This window comes from Hemicordylus capensis, chromosome 3 (assembly GCF_027244095.1).
Source record: "Hemicordylus capensis ecotype Gifberg chromosome 3, rHemCap1.1.pri, whole genome shotgun sequence".
NCBI classification, from domain to species: Eukaryota; Metazoa; Chordata; class Lepidosauria; order Squamata; family Cordylidae; genus Hemicordylus; species Hemicordylus capensis.
In genome coordinates this window covers 210,027,040-210,048,439 of record NC_069659.1, presented here as the reverse complement: position 1 = coordinate 210,048,439, position 21,400 = coordinate 210,027,040, and the positions used below count along the sequence as shown (strand labels likewise).

Genomic DNA, 21,400 nt, shown 5'->3' with positions numbered 1-21,400 from the left:
TTGGAGAGATCCTTTTGGAGCTCCTCACAATCTGTTTTGGATTTCACTACCCAAAAGAGTTTGGTATAATCTTCAGATTTGTCCACCTCGCTGCTTACCCCTACTTCTAGATCGTTTATGAATAAATTAAAAAGCACCGGTCCCAGTACAGATCCCTGGGGGACCCCACTTCTTACTTCCCTCCATTGTGAAAACTCTCCATTTATCCCTACCATCTGTTTCCTGTCTTTCAACCAGTTAGCAATCCACACATGTACTTGTACCCTTATCCCATGACTTCAGGAGGCTTTGATGAGGAACTTTGTCGAAAGCTTTTTGGAAGTCCAGGTATACTATGTCAACTGGATCACCTTGATCCACACATTGGTTGACACTCTCAAAGAACTCCAAAAGGTTTGTGAGGCAAGATTTACCTTTGCGGAAGCCATGCTGGTTCACTCCCAGCAGGGCCTGTTCTATGTGCTTTACTATTTTATCCTTGAGGATGTTTTCCTTCAATTCGCCTGGAACGGACGTTAAGCTAACCGGCCTGTAATTTCCCAGATCGCCCCTGGATCCCTTTTTGAAAATCATTGTTACATTTGCTACTTTCCAGTCCTCTGGTACAGAGCCCGATTTCAGGGATAGGTTATATATTTTAGCAAGGAGGTCGGCAATTTCACATTTGAGTTCTTTGAGGACTCTTGGATGGATGCCATCCGGCCCTGGTGATATGTTAGTTTTCAGTTTTTCCAGACAGTTTAAAACATTGTCTCTTGTCACTTCTATCTGACTCAGTTCTTTAGCCTCCATCTCTGAAAAGCCTGGTTCAGGAACAGGTATATGCTCAGCATCCTCTGCTGTGAAGACAGATGCAAAGAACTCATTTAGCTTCTCTGCAACTTCTATATCCTCCTCAATAATACCTTGCACTCCCTCATTGTCTAATGATCCAACCACCTCCCTGGCAGGTTTCCTGCTTCTGATGTATTTAAGGAAGTTTTTGTTATTCCCCTTGATGCTTTTAGCTAAATGTTCCTCAAACTCTCTTTTTGCCTCCCTTATTGTCTCCTTGCATTTCCTTTTCCAGAGTTTGTGTTCCTTTCTGTTCTCTTCATTGGGACAGGCCTTCCAATTTCGGAAAGAAGTCTTCTTCCCTTTTATCGCTTCCTTGTTATCCATGCTGGCATCCTCCTGGACTTAGTGGTACCTTTCCTCCTTTTGTGTATACAATCTAACTGGGCTTCTAGTATTGTGGTTTTGAGTAAACTCCATGCACTCTGGAGCGAAGTGACTCTCATGATTTTTCCTTTCAGCTTTCTTTTCACCATGCTCCTCAGTCCACGCAGTGAGCTGATCAAAGCTCTAGTCACATGTTATGTTCGACTCTTGTACAAACTGTACATCATACACAGGTTCATACCTGTATGCAGGTACAATTATTCACGTGTTATGTTGAACACAGGCACTTCTAGGTATGCATTGGAGAAATCTGTACCCAGGTTCTCTTTTAAAATGCAGGTACAGTCATCTGCACACAAAAATGTATGTGTGTACAGATGCCTGAACACAAGTACAACATAGTGGCTGAATAAGGCTTGGCTATATTGCAGCCACTATATGTTGCCATGAGCTTTCAGAAGCTTCTTTGGTTAGTTCCAGAAGATATAAGGACATGTTTTTCCTAAAGGTCAATGACTTTCCATTTAATTGTGCAACAAGCCTGTTCCTCTGACGGATATTATGGTGGAAAATAAACCCAGCTTCCAAGAATGTGTAAGCCTCACATTAAAATCAGACCTCATTTATTTATTTGTTCATTTTGAAATAAGTTGTGGTGATGATTCAAGTAATTATTGTAACAGGGTCTGGCTAATTCACACAGTACCTAGGGATGTGCACAAACTGAGATTCGTGCATAGGTTTGGAGCCGAACTGGTTCAGACAAGGTCCGAACTGGTTTGGCGTCACTGGTGGGTGGGGAGCAGCAAGTAGGATCTTTAAAAAGGAGGAGAGTAGGTCCTTACCTGCCCTCCACTGCCGCATGTAGCTTCCTGTTGCGATGGTGCTCCCCTGAAGAACCCATGTGCAGCAGGCACCATTTACGTGATCAGAAACACCATGCTGACCTGCTCAGTAAGGACCTGCTCTTCTCCTTTTTAAAGATCCCATTTGCCAGTCCTATCCTACCCCCTGGAGACACCGAACTGGTTCTGACCTCGTTTTGGATCACATCCCTAACAGTGCCATTGCTAAGTACAAGAGTTAACAAGTGCATTCACAGAAAGCACTATTTGAAAAATCTACATTTTGGTTCACAGTCTTGGAAATGAAAATAATTTTCTGCACAAGGCTATATTTTCTTCAGAAACACCTTACCAATGAAGCTACAGTGCATGCTGGGCAGATAGTGAATTCCTTCTACTTCTGATAGTTATCTCGAGACTGCTCTCTTTTAAATTCTGGCAGTTGTATCAGTTGCTCTGCCAAGTATGCTGGACTGGATTGAAACAATATATAAACAAAATGGTTTCAGATCTACAGCTTAAAATGGAATTGCAATGACGGTTTCGTAGCCAAACGTTTAATCACCAAGGAGCTCCGTAGGAGGCAAAACAGCATTCTTAAGTGTGTCACTCTTTAAAAAGTACTTCTCCATGTCTGCTTTTTTCCTTTCATTTATAGCATTTAAAGTCTAGGAGATGAAAGCTAGCTGCTTCTGCTTCTTCATCTTCATCTTTGTCTTCTTTGTTTTCTTCCTGATTGAAATGTTTCCTGTAGGAAGCAGAGACTTTAAGCAGAATCTGATGACAAGCATTAATGTTCGGAAGTTACAATGTACTTGCTCATTTCCCACTTCTCAACACATCTTTCTCTAACTTCATATCAATTCTATGCCAGCAAACACCCAGGATATTCTGTACCTATTTTTATGCTTCAAAACAGAGAAATGATTGGCCAAAACCGTTTTGAACTTGTGCACCTCCCCTTTGAGAAAGGTCAGAGAGGTTAGCAGCCTGTAACTGCAGGGAGATTTCAGCTGCCGGCAGTTCGGTGGCAAGTAATGGGAAGTGTGTGCGTGTGTGTGCGTGTGCACGCACACACAGATAAAGTGTTATTTGCAGAGTGAATGGCCACCCTTGTCCCTAATATAGTGTGTGTGTGTGTGTGTGTGTGTATGACCTTCCTTCAGTATAAGTTACTGGTTGTTTAGCATTCAGCAGATGAAAAGGCTCCCTGCAGAGCTTTGGACAAGAACAAGAAAGCTCCTCTAAGACTGTGTCTCATTAACTGGTCTGGTCTCTGTCACTCCAAACTTCCTTGCGGTTTTGTTCTTTTTTAAAGTGAAGTCTCTATGCACCTTATAAGCAGAGGTGCTCTTACCCTGGGCATCTGTGCCGAAGTCCAGGGCCTCCACATATCCCTTGGGGCCTCCAAATCTTTTTTAGGCTGTCCCAGGTGGTGTGGTGGCATTAAAAATGTGTTAAAAATACTGTGTGAACTCCATACGCATACTAGTTCTGCTACTTGCTGTCATGCCCAAGCACAGTGGAGAGGACAGAAACAGCCAAAATGGAGGCAACTCTGCAGGCCACAAAGTTGCCAAATGTCTTTTCCTCAATAAATAAATAAATAAATAGATAGATAGATAAATAAAAAATCCCCAAATTATTCAAAACCATTGCAATATCATATAACGTAATTAATGTCCCCAGTTTACAGTCCCTCAGCACCACAGCACTCTACAATAAAGGTATTGGACTCAACGGCACACTTTACTTTACTGTGCTTTGGATTATTTACACTACAGACTTAAGTGGATGTAATAGTCACTTCTCTACCCTGGGAACTGTAGTTCTGTGAGGGGCACCCCTCTCCACTAGCACCAGTCTTGCACTAGTCTGGATGTCAGTCACTGTTAATAAAATAACATTGTTTTGATACCCATTTTGTGCTCTTGTCCCTGGTCACTGCACTGTAACTATACTACTGCCCCCAGCTCATAAACTCCTTTATAACACCTCCTCCTTTAAACTCCTCAACAGCTGGTGGAAGATTTTGACTCACTGCCTGAAAAAATCCAGCCTTGTGGGCATTCTGGCAGAGAGAATTTCCTTACTCTCACCCATTTCTGTGGTGATGACATCTTTGCCCAAAAGATGATACATCTGCCATTTTAGCAATAGTAGCACATCACCTGCTGTGATACGTCTTCTAAAACAACTTGCAACACTAGTAAAACATAGTTGTTTAGGGTATAAAGCTAATATTCTATCCAGTTGCTCCACCCTATCTTAAATACTTGTTTGCTGATGCATCATTTGGCTATTAAATGACCTCTTACCTAATTCATTTAGTTCATCTCTGCCTATATTTCCAGTGCTGATTGAAACTGGAATCCCTACCTCCTCCCTTCCCAAAGGATAGTGTTTTGGCCATGGTCGTTAACATACCCTATTTTCATTATTCTGGTTTGCAGTCTGATGTCATAATTTCCATCAAAACCCCTTAGTTTCAGAGGGGCTTACACATTTGGCCATAAAACTCTGCTGAAAATTGGCACAAAAAGATAAAACTATTTGACTGCTTTTATAAACATGCAGGAGTACAATGTAATATGCTTTAGAGAGTTTCACACCCTATATCACCCCTCCACTCTCTAAAACAGCTTTTAAAAGAAAAGAAATGCAGTTTTTCTGGCTTACAAACAGCTGTGATTGGATATGTCTTTGGAATAAAAATAACAATAATAAATTATTTTGCTTGCCAGAATAAGTACTTGGATGGAATCTGTCACAACAGCAAGAAAATCCAAGTGGTTTATTGTGATTTCAGCTCATGTTCATTGTTGTTCCATTAAAAGTTTATGTTAAAGAATGATTCTTGCTAGGTATGGCTGTGGGCATCTTTTAATTTAACAGTTAGCAAATTATTTTAATTATTAATTTGTTAATCTTGAGCTTTTTTTTTTTTTGAGGAAGGGGTAGATAATTTTAATAAATAAATAGAGGTTTGATAGAGGTTTGATCAGAGGAGCATGAGGGGAGACACATAGAGGTATTAGAAGGACTCTCATCTCCTGCTAGGCCATCTCTAGGAGTGAGTGCTGTTGCTATGCCAAGTATGTTTCAACATGTCCTTCCATTCACAAGGATAGAGTCCTGCTGTACATTTTATTTACTCTGTAATAAGCTGTCCTGCACTGGCTTCTGAAGCAGGCTGTCCTTAAGGAAGCAATAAGTTGTACTTATTGTAGAATAGCTGCAACTCACATCCTGTGAGCAACATTTACTGTCTGGATAGGTAGCCATGACACTTTCCAGATTAGACCCTGCAACAGGGTCAGGATGTATCTCTGAAGTATGCTTCCACCCTTCCTATGTTGTGACACCGCAGACCCTACGCTGACAGCAGGGTGCTGTTCATATTTCCAGTGCCTTGTTCCGAATTTAATCGCTGCGATATAGTGCTATGACGTCGTATATCTGGCGTAAAGAAGTTGCTGTTTTTTCGGGTTGTTAGTTTCCACGAGACTGCTCTCTCTGCTCTTTATGTTTTGAATGCTATTTGCCTGAACGGAAGCATTTTGCTGCTGTTGAGTGGCTAACTGGAAAGTGCCCATGTGGGGTGCAAGAGAAGTTGTAAGCATTTTATGTCAAAGTGCATGGGTTTACATGTGTGTGTGTGCACTAGAGCCAAGGTGCATTTCCTGTCCATTAGGATATTTAACTTCTATCTGAGGTAGCTGAAACAGGAATAATATTATGGCTCAATTCATACATAACACCAAACCATGCCTAGGTGATCAGAAGTGCCTCTGCTGGATGGTGGCCTCCCTCCTTTCCATTCCTTCTCTCTTCCCTCCTTTCTTCCTGATTTTTACAAACCATACATTGACTTGATGTCCAGATTTCCACAGTGAGGATATTCACACGTGCGTGAAAAACTGGGCTAAGGAAGCCCAGCCTGGTTTTGCATGCATGTGTGAACCACTGGGATCGGGCCTGATCTCGGCGGCATCATGGCAGCAAACCTACTTGTGGAGCCACCCCTCAAAATGGGGTTAGGAGACTGAGCGTTCTCCTAACCCCATTTTGGCATTTGTGTGTCAGCTGCGACTGCTTGCAGCCGCAGCTGGCAGACTTGGGGGGGGGGGAGGGATCCCAATAATGCACCATGCACTTGCACCATGCATTATTGGAGGTCTGGGGGTGGCGTGGGGTGGTGCGCCCCAGCACCCAGACCCCTGGAGTGACTGGCAGGAGCCGGTGCCTGTCTGGGCAGGCGATCTGACGGGGAATGTAAGTTTAACCCGCCTTCCCCACAGATTGCTCTCTAGCCCTTCTCACAGATCGTGAGAAGAGGCTCAATATGGTTAGCCCCTTGCTTCTGACCATTATTCAAAACCAGTTTGAAGAGCAGTTGCAAATAATGGTTAGTTATGGTTTATGATAACCATAACTTGCCAATTCATACATCAAAGCAACTATGATGAAAACCAGGCAAAGGAGGAGGGACCTTGTGAGTGTATGGGGGCACTCTCAGTTGCCTAAACATCTCAACCAAACTGACTTGTGTGTACACTAAAGGGGCATTTCCAACATCTCCCGAAGGGATGATGGCTGACATTCAGCACAGCCTACCAATACCACAGTAGAAATGTGACAGAGACCTTCTCCGCCAGCATTCCAGCCACAAATGCATTCCAGCATTTGTTGTACTGTTTTATGCCTGTTTTAATATGTTTTTATACTCTTAGTATGTTGTTTTTATTGTGTTTTTATTGTATGTTTTTAACTTTTGTAAACCGCCTTGGGGCTATATTTTAACGAAAGGCGGTATAAAAATGCATACATACATACATACATACATACATACATACATACATTAAAAAATGCAATCTGGGTGCGCAGCAGGGATGCACAGTTACATGACCCTCAGGGATATATTTCCCCTGCTGTGTGCCTGAGGCTGTGCAGCTAGAGAAGCTCTTCATTGTATACATGCAAGGAGAGGAGAGCTGGTCTTGTGGTAGCAAGCATGACTTGTCCTCATAGCTAAGCAGGGTCTGCCCTGGTTGCATCTGAATGGGAGACTTGATGTGTGAGCACTGCAAGATATTCCCCTCAGGGGATGAAGCCGCTCTGGGAAGAGCAGAAGGTTTCAAGTTCCCTCCCTGGCTTCTCCAAGATAGGGCTGAGAGAGATTCCTGCCTGCAACCTTGGAGAAGCCGCTGCCAGTCTGTGAAAACAATACTGAGCTAGATAGACCAATGGTCTGACTCAGTATATGGCAGTTTCCTATGTTCCTATGTTCCTACCACAGTGCTGGATGTCAGAAATGAGCTGACAGCCAGTGTTTCACCATGGGGAAGGTGCCAGAAAATAGAGGCTTCATCTGATACATCAGGACAGTTAGAACACTGGAAACTGGGAATGCCTTCATGTGCACATACTACTTCTTCATTCCCCACGCCTGTCCTTCGTTCCTTGCATATATAAATGTCTCTTCCCTCTTTGGTACATTACATCTGATCTGATGTTAACACTAATCATAGTTTGTTTCCAGCTTAATCATGATTTTAAAAAAAGAGTTTGCAACTCTGGACAGAGCTAGCTATGGGTAGCGTTAACATATGAACAGACCTGGAGGTCATTCTCATGACCAGCTCTGCCCAGGCAGCCCTGTCTGGGTAGAGTTGATTGGATCAGGATCAGCCTAAACCCAGCGGCCCTCAGCCAGGTAGCCCAGATTTTAAACCTGGGTTAAAAGTGATGGAGGAGGGTGCAAATTCCCTCCTCCCTCCCCACCTGCTTGTACAGATGCTGAGTGTCAGCAGCCTGAGCATTCATAGAGCTGGGTGGAAAGAGTGACCAGCAGGAGGAAGTTCCTTAATGCACCGTGCTGCTCATGCGATGCATTATGAGCTTCCTAGAAGTTGGATGTCCTTCCTCTCCCTCACTACACTGCTCGCTGCCACAGTGCATGTGCGGGTGTGCCAGTGGCGGAGCCCTGGTCAGGCTCCAGATTGTGTGGGGGGAAGACAGACAAGCTCCTGTCTTCCCTCCACCCCTCCCTGGCCTTAAACCATCAGTCGTGAGAATATCCTCTTAATGTTGCACTATCGTTAGCTCAAAAAAGGGAAGGGAGGGAGAATTCATGTGTGGAATACTAGGAGAGATGGGAAAGAAGCGTGCAGGCCACTGCCAGTCACCTAAACATCTGGTAATAGGTTTGTAATGTTAAGAAGTCATTACAAAACTAAACTCAGCCCCAGTGAGCTTCATAGTTGTGAAAGGATTTGTACCTTGGTCTCAGTGGACCATATCCAGAACTTATTCGTTGCAATACAATCAGCATTTCCTGGGTTTGTAGTAGGGCTTAATTCTGCTGTGCCTGTGACTGTTGAAATGTAGTACTGAAATTCTCTTTTGTGTACATATAGGAACATGTGTGAGTAAGCGTGCATGAGTGAAAGCAGCTCCTAGAGGTGGAGAAAGATTTCTGGAAGACTCCAATAGTTTGATATTCATAGCACTTCCTCTTGGCAATTTGTTGCTAGGATTATTTCCTCTTTGTAATATAATTCCAAGAATGTTCATTCCATTGGAATCCCCATGAATCACTGAAAGCAACTGCAGATGACCAAGGTACAGTCCTGATAGCACTTCCTTATGAGTAAGCCCCCTCCCCAGTTCCACTGGCACTTCCTCATGAGCAAAAAGGGCTTTGAGCAAAGACTATGTTATGTTTGCAGCTCTGTTGTGGGCTGGTTGAAAGTGTAGTCAGACTGGCTAGTGTGTGTTTGTTCAGGAAGGCTACTACCTAGGTCAGAGGAAGAAGCTCAGTTGATGGTTATTTTCCAGTGCACTGATCAGGATCCAAAATTCAGGACAGAGGCTTGTTGGAAAGGGGGAAGGAAGCAGGCAAAGTCAGGCAAGCAGCAGGAAAGGGCAGGAATTAGGTTCATTTGGAGGACAGCAGGAAAATGTCCAAGGGATGCAGACAGTGATATGGAGGAAGTAGGATTGCAGGGAATAATAATAGTCAGAAGAACAGGCAAGCATGGTAAAGGGGCCATTGGCAAAGGGTCAGTTTAAAAATCAGAGTCAAGTGATAAAAGTTTTGTATGTCTTCAGGCTGCAGGAGGATGTGGAGGGGTCTGAATGTTCCTGCATTAAACTGACTCGCTGCACAAAGCAAAATTGCATGTCAGGGAGACTAGTCCTGAACCATTCTCTCAGATTTGTTCTTAATTTTCTATGGGCATGGATAGGCTAACATGAAGGAGGATTTAAACATGCAGTCTTCTATCTGTGGTCTGAAATGGTAGAGTCCAGGAATATTTTATCACTTGATTCTGTTGCTTGGATAAACTGGTCCAAACAAAGCAGTGGTTCAACTAAAGGAAACATAGTTCTTAGGGAGGTGTCACATGTACAGCAGCACTTGAGGTTGGGACGGACCAATGGTTCCCCAGAAGCACGTGCTCCCAATATGAGTGCTACTTCTGCTCCAACTTCTGATGTCCCAAGATCAAACCCAACAATTTTGGCATATCCTGCCCCACTTCCATCAGGAAACCTGACATCTGTAACTTACTTGAAATCTAAGTTACAGATGTTAGGTTTCGGTATGACAATAGGGCAGGATATGCCAAGACTGGTGGGTTCACATAACACAACCAGCCTTGGCATATCAGAAGCTGGAGGAAGTAGTAGCTCCTGCCAGAAGCGTGCGGGAAACCGGCAGCTCACCCTAACCTCAGGTGCCACTGTATGGATGAATACTGGGCCCTAGAATTTGAAACTAGGTATTTGAAAAGACAAGAGACTAATCTATAGTTCTTTGGGACTCAGCTGGCCATGATATAGAACATTTGGCCATCTGGACATCAGTTAACCAAGAATTTACACAGAACTTGAACAATTTCCCTTGTTCAGTCACAGAAACTCTGGCTCTGAGTTCTGTTTTACGACTCTAACCAACTGTCTCTAGTCAAATCCTTCTCTCAACATTCCATGTGTGATTGCTGTGGCAACACACACACACACACACACACACACACACACACACAGAGCATTCGGCGTGTACATTTCTTCACAAGAACTTTGTTGAAAAGTAGTATGAAAATATTAGTAGCCAGAGTAGTACCTTCTCCTTCCAAACTGCTGTGCCAGCATTGGCAGGAGATACTGTTGGTAAGCTGAGAGGGAAGCTAATAGGAAATGTTTGGGGAACTTGCAGTCTTTCACCTGGGAGAGAATCCTCTAAATGTCCTCTTTCCTTAAGAAGTCTATAGGAGAATATCACTGCTTTTCCCTCCTTTACGGAGCCATCCTTAAACCTGATCCTCCCAACAGGTGCTGGAGTCTAAGGTGAGAAAGCAGTTTTAGATCCCATCTCAGTGTCCACAAGCACACCCTTTTGCCGCTTTCTCCCATGTAAGTTAACAGCTGCCATTTGCTGATATGGGAAAAACAGTTTGCTGCTGCTGCATTTGGTGGCTACCCCCACCTCAACGGTGGATAGCCAGTCTTCATCAGCAAAGACACAGGGTACTGTGTGTGTGTGTGTGTGTGTGTGCGTGCGCGCAATGTGTAGCCATTGCAGCTCCCAAAGTTCCTGTAATATGCAGGCTTTCCCTCCACACACATTTTACCTGCAAAAAGTACAGGCATGTCACTAGTTCTATATATAATAAATGCCGCAAGGAAAGATCAGGCAACATAAAAGAGATTGTGGTAGTGAAGGGAGTCCAGTGAGTCTAGCTGGGAGGTATAGATGAATGAACAGCAGTAACCTATCGGGAGTCATGGTTAAGATCTCATTCACAGGTATGGAATGGAGGGGGCAATCAAAATACCCCACCATGGACCAACTGGACAGCGCCAGATACTTGAGCAAAGGGTGCCTGTCCACATGAGCACACACTTTATTACAATGTTTTACAAAGTATGTCAAGCTACCTAAAGCCAGCACTGGTATGAGGCAGTTTCAGTTCAGATGTCAATATTTAGCCATCCCTTGTGTTATATAGCTATTTCCACATGACTAGTCCCTATTATCTCAGCTGTGCACAAAGGCTCATCAGGTTCTCTAGGATTAATGTGACTCAGATTCATTTCACAAATGCATTTCATCTCTGCTTCTTACTTCTATTTTTAAGTGTGTTTTTCTTTCTGACCTTTACAATAAGTGTCACATTGACAGGCCTGGAAAAAGCAAACTTCTCAATAGAGCCTTAAGGCAGGATTTCTCAAATTTTGTCACTGTGGGCCTTTTATAACTGTTTTTTATATTGTGTTCATCTGTAAAACATTGAAGCACTAAAAATGTGCAAGGACAAAAAACCAAAACAAAACACGTTTCTACACTTTCTAAAGGTAAAACAAAGACAAAACAAAATGAGATACCTGAGCTAATGCTGTCCCAGAAAACCACCAAAAAATCCAAAGAGAATTCTGTACATTAATTATGTGCTGTGTGAAAAAGTATTTCCTTTTGTTAGTCCTACATTTCCTGGCCTTCAGTTTCATGCAATGAGCCCTGGTTCTAATGTTGAGAGAGTGAGGGAGAAAATTTTCTCCTTGTCCACTCTCTCTAAAGGTAAAGTGTGCCGCCGAGTCAGAGTTGATTCCTGGCGACCACAGAGCCTTGTGTTTGTCTTTGGTAGAATACAGGAGGGGTTTAACATTGCCACCTCTCGTGCAGTATGAGCTGATGCCTTTCAGCATCTTCTGATATCACTGCTGCCCGAAAGAGGTGTTTCCCATAGTGTGGGAAACAGACCAGTGGGGATTCGAACCGGCAACCTCTGCCTTGCTAATCAAGTCATTTCCTTCCTGCGCCATTAGGTGGCTCCCACTCTCCCTACTCCATGCATAATTGTATATACCTCTATCATGTCTCTCTGAAGTAACCTCTTTTCCAAATGCTGTAGCCTTGCTTCGTAAGGAAGGTGCTCCAGGCCCCTGATCATTTTGGTTGCCCTCTTCTTCACCTTTTCCAGTACTATAATACCCTTCTTAAGATATGGTGACCAGAATTGTATGCAGTACTCCAGATGTGGCCACACCATAGATTTGTATAAGGGCATTATAATATTAGCTTTTGTATTTTAATCCCCTTCCTAATGATTCCTAGCATGGAATTGGCCTTTTTCACAGCTTCACACTGAGTCGTCACTTCCAATGAGCTGTCTACCATGACCCCTAGATCTCTCTTCTGGTCAGTCATCGACAGCTCAGACCCCATTAGTGTATATGTGAAGTTGATTTTTTTTCCTCTTCAATATGCATCACTTCACACTTGCTTACACTGAACCACATTTGCCATTTTGTCACCCACTCCCCCAGTTTGGAGAGAGCCTTTTGGAGCTCCTTGCAATCTCTTTTGGATTTCATTACCCTAAATAGTTTAGTTGCATCTGCAGATTTGGTCATTTCACTGCTTACTCCAACTTGCAGATCATTTATGAATGAGTTAAAGAGCACTGGTCCCAGTACAGGTCCGTGCGGGACCCCACTTCTAATTTCCCTCCATTATGAAAATTGTCAATTTATTCCTGTCCTTCAATCAGTTATCAATTCACAGTTAAACCTGTCCCCTTATCTCATGTCTGTTAAGTTTACTCAAGAGCCTTTTGTGGGGACTGTAAAAAGCTTTTTGGAAGTCCAAGTATACTATGTTAACCGGGTCAGCTTTATCCCCATGCCTGTTGACACTCTCAAAGAACTCCAAAAGATTGATGAGCCAAGACTTGCCCTTGCGGAAGCCATGATGGTTCGCCTTCAGCAAGGCGTATACAATTTTGTCCTTAAATATGCTTTCCATCAATTTACCTGGCACAGAAGTTAAGCTAACTGGCCTGTAGTTTCCCTGATCCCCCCGGATCCCTTTTTGAAAACCGGGGTTATATTAGTAGTAGGGGAAAGATGTACCTGTTTTCCCAGGCTTTTAACTGAAAATTTAAAAACATTAATATGTTTTTATCTTTTCTGAGATTGTTTTTTTTAACTTGTTTTGTGAATTTTAAGTATTTTATATTGTTTTACATTCTCTGTGTTTTAACTTTGTACTCTGCCTAGAGATGAATATATCAGGCAGTATAGAAATCTGATAGATAGATAGATAGATAAATTAGCTACTTTCCAGTCCTCTGGTCCAGAGCCTGGTTATAGGGACAACTTACATATTTTTGCTAGGAGATCAGCAATTTCACATTTGAGTTCCTTAAGAACCCTTGGGTGGATGGCATCTGGCCCTGGCGATTTTTAAGTTTTAGCTTTTCAAGACAGTTTAGAACATCCTCTCTCATCACTACAAATTGGCCCAGTTCTTCATCCTCCAAGCCTGAGAAACTCAGTTCCAGTGTGGGTATATGGTCAATATCCCCTGCCGTTAAGACAGATGCAAAGAAATCATTCAGCTTCTCTGCAATCTCTTTGTCTTCCTTAAAAATCCCTTCTACACCTTCATCATCTAAGGGTCCAACCACCTCCCTGGCAGGTTTTTGCCTCTGATATATTTAAAGAAGTTTTTATTTCCCTTGACACTTTTAGCTATATGCTCCTCAAACTCTCTTTTTGCATCTCTTATTGTCTTCTTGCATTTCTTTTGCCAGAGTTTGTTTCTTTCTGTTCTCTTCATTTGGGCAGCACTTTCATTTTCTGAAGGGAGTCTTCTCCCCTTTTATAGCTTCCCTGAGCCCACTTGTTTGTTGTCCTTCCGAACTTGGTGGTACCTTTCCTCTTCCTTGTTATAGATTCCAACTGAGCTTCTATTATTGTGGTTTTAAATAACTTCCATGCATTCTGGAGTTATTTGATCCTCTTGACTTTCCCTTTCATCTACTTTTTACTAGTCCCTTCATTTTTGAGAAGTTTCCTCTTCTGAAGTCCAATGTATCTGTGTTGGACTTCCTTGCAGGGGCGTAACTATAATAGGGCAAGGGGAGACAGTAGTCTGGTGGCCCACTGCCTTGCCCCCCTCCGGCAAGTCACATGACTGACTCCCCCAGCCGCCCGCCCGCCCAGGCTTTCTTCAGTAGTAGTCATCGTGCGAAATTGATGTGAATGTTAAGACCTGGAGCTATCAGAACAGCATGTCTTTCTCTAGTACCATTAAATGACTTGCATCGTCCACAATTTACAAAACCTTTAAAAAAAAAAATTAAAAAAAAATTTAGGATGATGTTCTATTGTGGCACATAGGATACACACACACACACACACACACACACACACAGAGAGAGAGAGAGAGAGAGAGAGAGAGAGAAATTTGTTACCACTATTCAGCCTCATTTACTTAACTTCATGAGCTGAGCTACAGTGAGGGGGGGGGCATTTTAAAATCTTGTCTCTGGGCCCACTCCAACCTTGTTTGCTACACCCTTGCTTCCGTGCAGTGCTACACTCGCTTATAAGTGAAATTGGATCACACTATGGTCACTATTCTCCAGTGGTTCTGCAACTCTGACATCTCGCACCAGGTCCTGGGCACCACAGGATTAAATCCAAAGTCACCTTCTCTCTGGTTGGTTACGTGACCAATTGTTCTAAGGCACAGTCATTTAACATGTCTAGAAATTTGGTCCCTCTGTCAATACTCGCATGTGAATTTGCCCAGTCTATGTGGGGGTAATTTAAGTCATCCATTCTCATTCTCTCTCTCTCTCTCTCTCTCTCTCTCTCTCTCTCTCATGCCTCTCATGCCTCTCTTATTTGGTTCTCCAAATCCAGGTCACTCTCAGTGCTTTGATCCAGAGGGTGATAGTACGTCCCTAGAAACACATTTCATTTCAGTCCTCGTATTCTCACCGACAATGATTCTGTCGAGGACTCCAGTCCTCCTAGGTTTTCTAGCTTGTTGGATTCTATCCCTTCTTTAACATACAGTGCTACTCCTACCCCAATCCTCCCCTCCCTGCCCTTCCTGTCACTTGACCTTTTTGACCAGCTGTCATGTGCTTCCATCTTGCTCTAATCCTGGTTCTACTCTGTCCCCTTCTGCTTTATCTAAAATGTTTGCACCCTCATACCTTAGGGGATTTTGCTTGCCAAATCAGATACCACCCAGTTCCTGTCAGCAACACAGCCCCCGCCCCCCCAGGTGTCATTTTCAAAACTGCTCTGCAACCTTCTTGATTTTAAGTGCCAGCAGTCTGGTTCCATCTTGGTTCAAGTGGAGCCCATCCCTTTTGTACAGGCTTTGCTTGCCCCAAAATGTATATTAGTGCTTAACAACTCTAAACCCCTCCTCCTGACACCACCGTTTCATTCACACATTGAGACCCCTCAACTACACCTGTATTACTGGCCCTGCACTTGGAAAGGTATCACTTCAGAGAATGTTAACCTAGGGGTTCTGGATTTCAGTTGCTATCTAGCAGCGTAAATTGGGCTTCCAGTACCTCCCGACTGCATTTCCCAACATTGTTGGTTCCAACATGCACCATGACAGCTGACTCCTCCCCAGCAATGCCTATTGGTCTATCTAGATGCTGTATGATGTCTGCAACCTTCACACCAGGCAGGCAAGTCACTGAGTGGTCTTCACATGGGTCACAGAGTATAGACCCATCTCTCTATGCCCCTAATGATTGAATCACCCACCCACTTCTAGGAGGCCCCCACTCCCTAGCTGAGTATCCTCTGTGCAAGAGGATATGGGCATATCACCCAAGGAAGGGCTCCCTTCTAAGGGAGCATTCCCCTCTTCCTCAGGCTTATATCCTCCTTTCTTGAGACGTTCATTCTCTATCACAGCAGAAGAGCTATCAGCCTGGGAGTGGGATGCCTCTGTCACATTCCTGAGGGTCTCATCCACTTACTTCTCTGTCTCCCTGAGCTCATCCAAGTCCGGCACCTTGGCTTCAAGGGAGCAAGCTTGTTCCCTTGGAGCCAGGACTCTTTGCACTGAGCGCTCATTCATGACTCTCAGGCAGATAGTCATACATGCGACACTCCATGCAGTACACTGGAAAGCACCCTCTCCCCTGCTGGCATTCTACCTTCATAAATAATTTTATTGGCTATTTAGAATATTTATTTATTTATTTAGTGCATTTTTATACCACCCCAACTCAAGGTCTCAGGGCAGTTCACAACAAACAAAAACAAAAAATCAATTAAATACTAAAAACAGTTTAAAACAATCAATCAATAATACAGAGTTTATTTACCTGAAAGCTAGGTCTTAGTTGCAGTTGTCAGCTAATTAAAGGTTTTAAGCTTTGTCTTCCAAGAAAATTACAAACGTGGGGTAATAGACACCTTCTTCTCATGTTGGGTGTCTCCTTTATGATAAAGGGGGACCATTTGTATGCCTCCCCAGACACTTCCCTGCTAAACGCCATGCAAAATGCCTTTGATATCTATTAGAAAACTCCTGTTCTCAAAGCTCCGGGAAGCAAAGCTCCCCTGGTCTGAGCCTTAATTTCTCAAGAGCTTCTTCCAAACTGAGCCACCTCAGGAATGTGACCCCTCTCACAAGCTGTGTGACTCACCTGCAGCTAATCCCCACCCACTGTCTCATTAGGCACAACTGAAACTGAAACTGCCCTGTCAAAAACAAACACATAGCCAGCCAGAAATAAAGTCCTAGAAAAGACTAGCCCTAACAAACTTAGCTTGTCCTTTCCCCCCTTGTTTTCTTGTTGACTTATTTGCTTGTTTGCTTGCTTCTTTCTTTAGGAAAGAAAACAACAATTTGCTGCCTCCCCTTGTCTGAGCTTCGTCTTCTCAAGAGCTGTTTCAAAACTGACATTAACCAAAGCACTGGCGGGCATGATGCCATGTGTTCTGGAGAACAGATTGGCTGACTGTAGCTCTAACTAAGCTGCACATAAAAACTGAACCGGGAAAAGACTATTAAGTTACCCATACTTGGTGACATCGCATTTGGATTACTCAAACACACTCTATGTGGGACTGCCCTTAAAAAGTATTTGGAAACTTCAAAGGGTGGCCACCAGCTTAGTGTGGGTGGATCATATCACCCCAATACTGAAAGAACAGTGCTGGCTACTGATTTGTTTCTGGATTAAATTCAGGGTCCTGGTTTTGACCTAAAAACTTGGATCCTTCATATCTGGAGGAGAGGAGAGCTGGTCTTGTGGTAGCAAACATGACTTGTACCCTTAGCTAAGCAGGGTCTGCCCTGGAGACTAGAAGTGTGAGCGCTGTAAGACATTTTCCTCAGGGGATGGAGCTGCTCTGGGAAGAGCAGAAGGTTTTAAGTTCCCTCCCTGGCTTCTCCAAGATAGAGCTGAGAGAGATTCCTGCCTGCAACCTTGGAGAAGCCGCTGCCAGTATGTGAAGACAATACTGAGCTAGATAGACCAATGGTCTGACTCAGTATATGGCAGCTTCTTATGTTCCTATGACTATCTGTTCCCAAGTGAATCTACTTGCCTTACAAGATTTTCTGGGGAAGATCTGCTTCATGTGCCAACACCAGCTGAGACCTGGTTGTCATATATACAGAATATGGCCTTCTTAGTTATTGCCCCCCGGTTGTTGAATTCCCTCCCTGTGGAGATGCACTCTCTTACTTCCTTTGTGACCTTTTGTAAATAGGTTAAAGTAGTGATCTTCAATGTGAGGGTTGCTGGCAGCCCGCACAGATCCTGCTGGTGACCCCTGACTTGCCTGTCCCCTCCCCATGCCACGTCTCCCTTGCTGATGGAGTGCGCACGCTCTCCCACGCCTTCTGCCCCATCTGAGTGGCGGCAGGAGAGACAAGAAGATACCTGGCGAGCATCTTCAGTGTTCACCCTGGCCACTGGGGTATGTTGCTGCTTGGGGGCTCGCTGGGCCAAGCACTCACCAATGGCAGAAGGTGTGGGGGCATGCCAGTAGCAGGATGGGTGTATGCCGGCAGTGGGTGGGCTGCTGGCAGTGGTGCACCAGCAGCCCCCACCACATAACTAGTGAAGATTGCTGGGGTAAGGCCACACTCTTCATTCAGGCCTTTGGGCCGCATAGTGGATTTCTTAGCTACTATTTATTGTTTTATTTTGCACTTCTTCTGTTTTTACTTTGTGTTTTAGTCTTTTGTTTTCAACTTGTTAATTAAGAATTATTTATTTATTTAATTTCTCCTTTATTCAACTAATTGATATGTTTTGTACTTGCTACGAGCCACCTTGGAATCAATTGACAAAAGGCAGCCAAAAACAAATACAAAAATAAACAAAACTAGCTGGGCCAGGCACAGAGCACTTGCACCTCTAATTTGCCTCAGCTGTTATCTCTTTCCTCCCCCCACCCACTGTCCGCCGGTGTTTATTTTCAGTCGGCTGCCCACCCTCCGCCTACCACCTCCTCCAGCCTGGCACCTTCCGCTGGCGGCTGCCTTTGCTCACTGGCTGGCCGTCAGTCCGTCCTCTTTCTCTGGCCTGCCATTGCAGTTCCTCCTACTGGCTGGCTGGCCTCCTCCTTGCTGTGCTTTCTCTTGGCAGGTGGCCGGCCGCCTCTGGCCTACTGCCGTGTTTCCTCTTGACAGCCCACTGGCCTGCCGCCTCCTCTGGCCTGCCGCCGTGCTTCCTTCTGGCGGCTGGTCAGCCTGCCGCCGCCTCCGGCCCGCCACTATGCTTCCTCCCGGTGGCCACTCCAGCCACCTGCCTGCCAGGCCTGCCTGCCGGTTGCAGCCACTCTGTCCTCCCGCCTGCCAGTCACGGCTGGCTGCCCACCCGCTGCCATACATGAGATTAATCACGGGTACGTCTTAGAGAAATAAATATATGAAAAATTAGTTGCTTAGGCCTCCTCTAGGTCTTGCTTGTGTCTGCTTAGAAAGGTAGGCCTCCAGATGTGAAAACTATATCTTTTAATGTGTGTGTTTGCCTTTTGATTTTCCCCTTGAGTGGAACTAGGAGGCACAGCCAGGGTGAAATGGAGCTTGAGCAGAACCTGGGAACTCAGGAGCTGAGTCAAGGTTGGAATCTGGATGGTAAAGGAAGGACCCTGGGCAGAATCGTGTGCGGCAGAAGTGTAGCCAGCATTGCAGGTTGTGGGTGGAGCCTGGCAGAATATGACATTTCCTCAGTGCAGCCTAGTAGAATCAGGAGTTTGCTGAGAACAAAATTTTCCAGAAATTATCAACTACAGGCAATCTCATCCTGGTCTGCAGAAAATGGCCTTCTCCATGCAAAGCATTCTCCCCCGACAGAAGCAATCCACTCATTTTCCAACATCCAAATAACCACTAAAAGGCATTAGAAAGAATAAAAACTTGCTACCACTATTAGAAAGATTAATTCCATCCAAGTGATTTTGAGTTTCCTGCTGGTTTCAAGTTACAAAATGGCAAAGCTCAGCTTTTGCTGGGTTTGACCTTTGAACTAGTGAGCGGCCATCCCAAGGAGGTGAAAGACGACAAGGCGGCATTCGTCAGGGAACAGTTAAATCACAGCAGGTTTCCCGCAGAAAAATTGAAGACAGATGTAGATCTGAGTTCTCCTTGTTACCACTTGACGATAAAACCCAGAACACTGTGTTTAAGGTCTCTTTAACCAGTCACAAATGAACAATTACTTTTTGATTTTTCTTGTTCTTTCTTTTTCCAGGTTTTAACATTGTCCCTTTGAATAGCTTTGGATGCCAGGAATGTTCTCTTATGTGGGGGGCCAGTGCTTTGACATTTTCCGTCAAAGTTCTAACCACACAATGATTGTGGGAAATACAACCTCGGAAAATAACCCCTTAGTGTCAATGAGTCTATGTTGAATAAACTATGCTGTTTATGTTTGTTTGCTTGCTTGCTTCTTGAGCTATGGGGTTTGACCTGCTCAGTCTGACAATCTTGTATCTTATAAGCAAAGAATCTCTGTCACAAGAGTTCTTAAAACTGTTCATAAAGAGCCTTCAATTTGTCAGGAAACAACCAGTTGGAGGCCTTCTCCTTCTTGTGGCAATGATACAGACTATTAGCACTGTTCTAGCAGGGGCTTTCTGCAGCAATATTCCCATCTCTACTCTGTGGAAGGAAGTAGGCTAGCCTTGCAATTCAACTAGTCTTTAAAAAAATAATCTAGAAGGGATGTGCTGCAGTGGGTGCATTTATGGTATCTGAAGAGGGAAGGGCAAAGTAGATGTAGTCCAGAAACTGTAGTTTGTACAGAATGCTGCAGCCAGGTTGGTCTCTAGGTCATCTCAGAGAGACCATATTACTCCTATACTAAAAGAGCTACACTGGCTACCAATCAGTTTCCAGACAAAATACAAGGTGCTGGTTATAACCTATAAAGCCCTAAACAGCTTGGGTCTTCAGTATTTAAGAGAATGTCCTTTTTGCCATGAGCCCCACTATCCATTGAGATCATATGGAGAGGTTCGTCTGCAGTTGCCACTGGCTCATCTGGTGGCTACTCAGAGACGGGCCTTTTCTGTTGCTGCGCCGAGACTCTGGAATGCGCTCCCTGATGAAAAAAGAGCCTTCACACCTCTGACAACTTTAAAAAAGTCTCTCAAGGCTTACATTTTCACCCAAGCTTTTAAACTGGACTGTGGTTTAAAATTGTTTTGTTTTTCTTTTTAATCTGTTTGTGGCATGGATTGATCCCTTTCTCACGATCCATGAGAAAGGGCTTGAAGGGGCAGGGGAGGAAGCCTCAAAAAGCTTCCCTCTGCTGCAGATGATCCTTGCTGTTGGTCTGGGCGTGGAGATCATGCACCCAGATGTGCAGCTGCCTCCTCAGGCAGTGTAGAGGGCTGTTGGCTAGCACACGTCACCCTGGCCCCTAGAACTCCCATAATGCAATGTGCGAGTGTGCGGTGCATTCTGGGGATTTCCCCCAATACAGGCCGGGAGCCCCGCAATCTCCCAGACGATTAAAAAAAATGGGGCTAAGAGAGTGCTAGCTCCCTTAACCCCGTTTAAGAGGGTGGCTGACTTGGTGGGTTTGCCGCCGAGGCACCGCCACGATCAGGCCCCGCCGTTTCTCACGCATGGGCAAAACTGGGCTTGGCTTAATTAGCTTGGTTTTGGCTGTGTGCGAGAACAGCCTCATTGATTAAGTATTAGCATTGTTCCTTCTGTGTAATGTTTGGTCTCACAGGCAAACATTTCGTATGCATGTATGTTGATTTCAGTTGAGAATCTTGCTTAAATCCCCCCCCCTAAAGTCAAGAGAAAGAATTTAAAAAGAAAGTCACCATATTTCATCTTTTCTCTTTGGCAGGCACTGAGCAGCAGTCTATACAAGAGTGCCTCTCCTTATGGCTCGCTTAACAATATAGTGGATGGCTTGAGCTCCCTCACCGAACATTTCTCTGACATCTCTCTCTCGTCAGAAGCTCGAAAACCCAGCAAGAGACCACCGCCCAACTACCTGTGTCATCTTTGCTTTAATAAGGGACACTACATCAAAGACTGCCCACAGGTAAGGACTATAAGTCACAGTAGGTTCACGGTG

General features: G+C 44.3%; 1 protein-coding gene and 1 long non-coding RNA gene across 4 annotated transcripts in view; one reads left to right on the top strand and one right to left on the bottom strand.

Annotated features, from left to right (window-relative positions):
* Positions 1-21,400, top strand: part of ZCCHC24 (zinc finger CCHC-type containing 24) — a 236,967-nt gene that overhangs the window by 41,993 nt on the left and 173,574 nt on the right. For all 3 annotated transcript variants that reach the window (XM_053309604.1, XM_053309607.1, XM_053309606.1), the window contains exon 2: positions 21,167-21,367. In XM_053309604.1, coding sequence (XP_053165579.1) covers positions 21,167-21,367 — 201 coding nt within the window. The remainder of the gene's footprint in view (positions 1-21,166; positions 21,368-21,400) is intronic.
* LOC128350833 (uncharacterized) lies at positions 1,768-16,684 on the bottom strand. Its single transcript, XR_008319465.1, has 2 exons — positions 16,166-16,684; positions 1,768-2,754 (listed from the first exon to the last, which is right to left on the bottom strand). It is a non-coding gene; the product is annotated as an uncharacterized LOC128350833 (long non-coding RNA).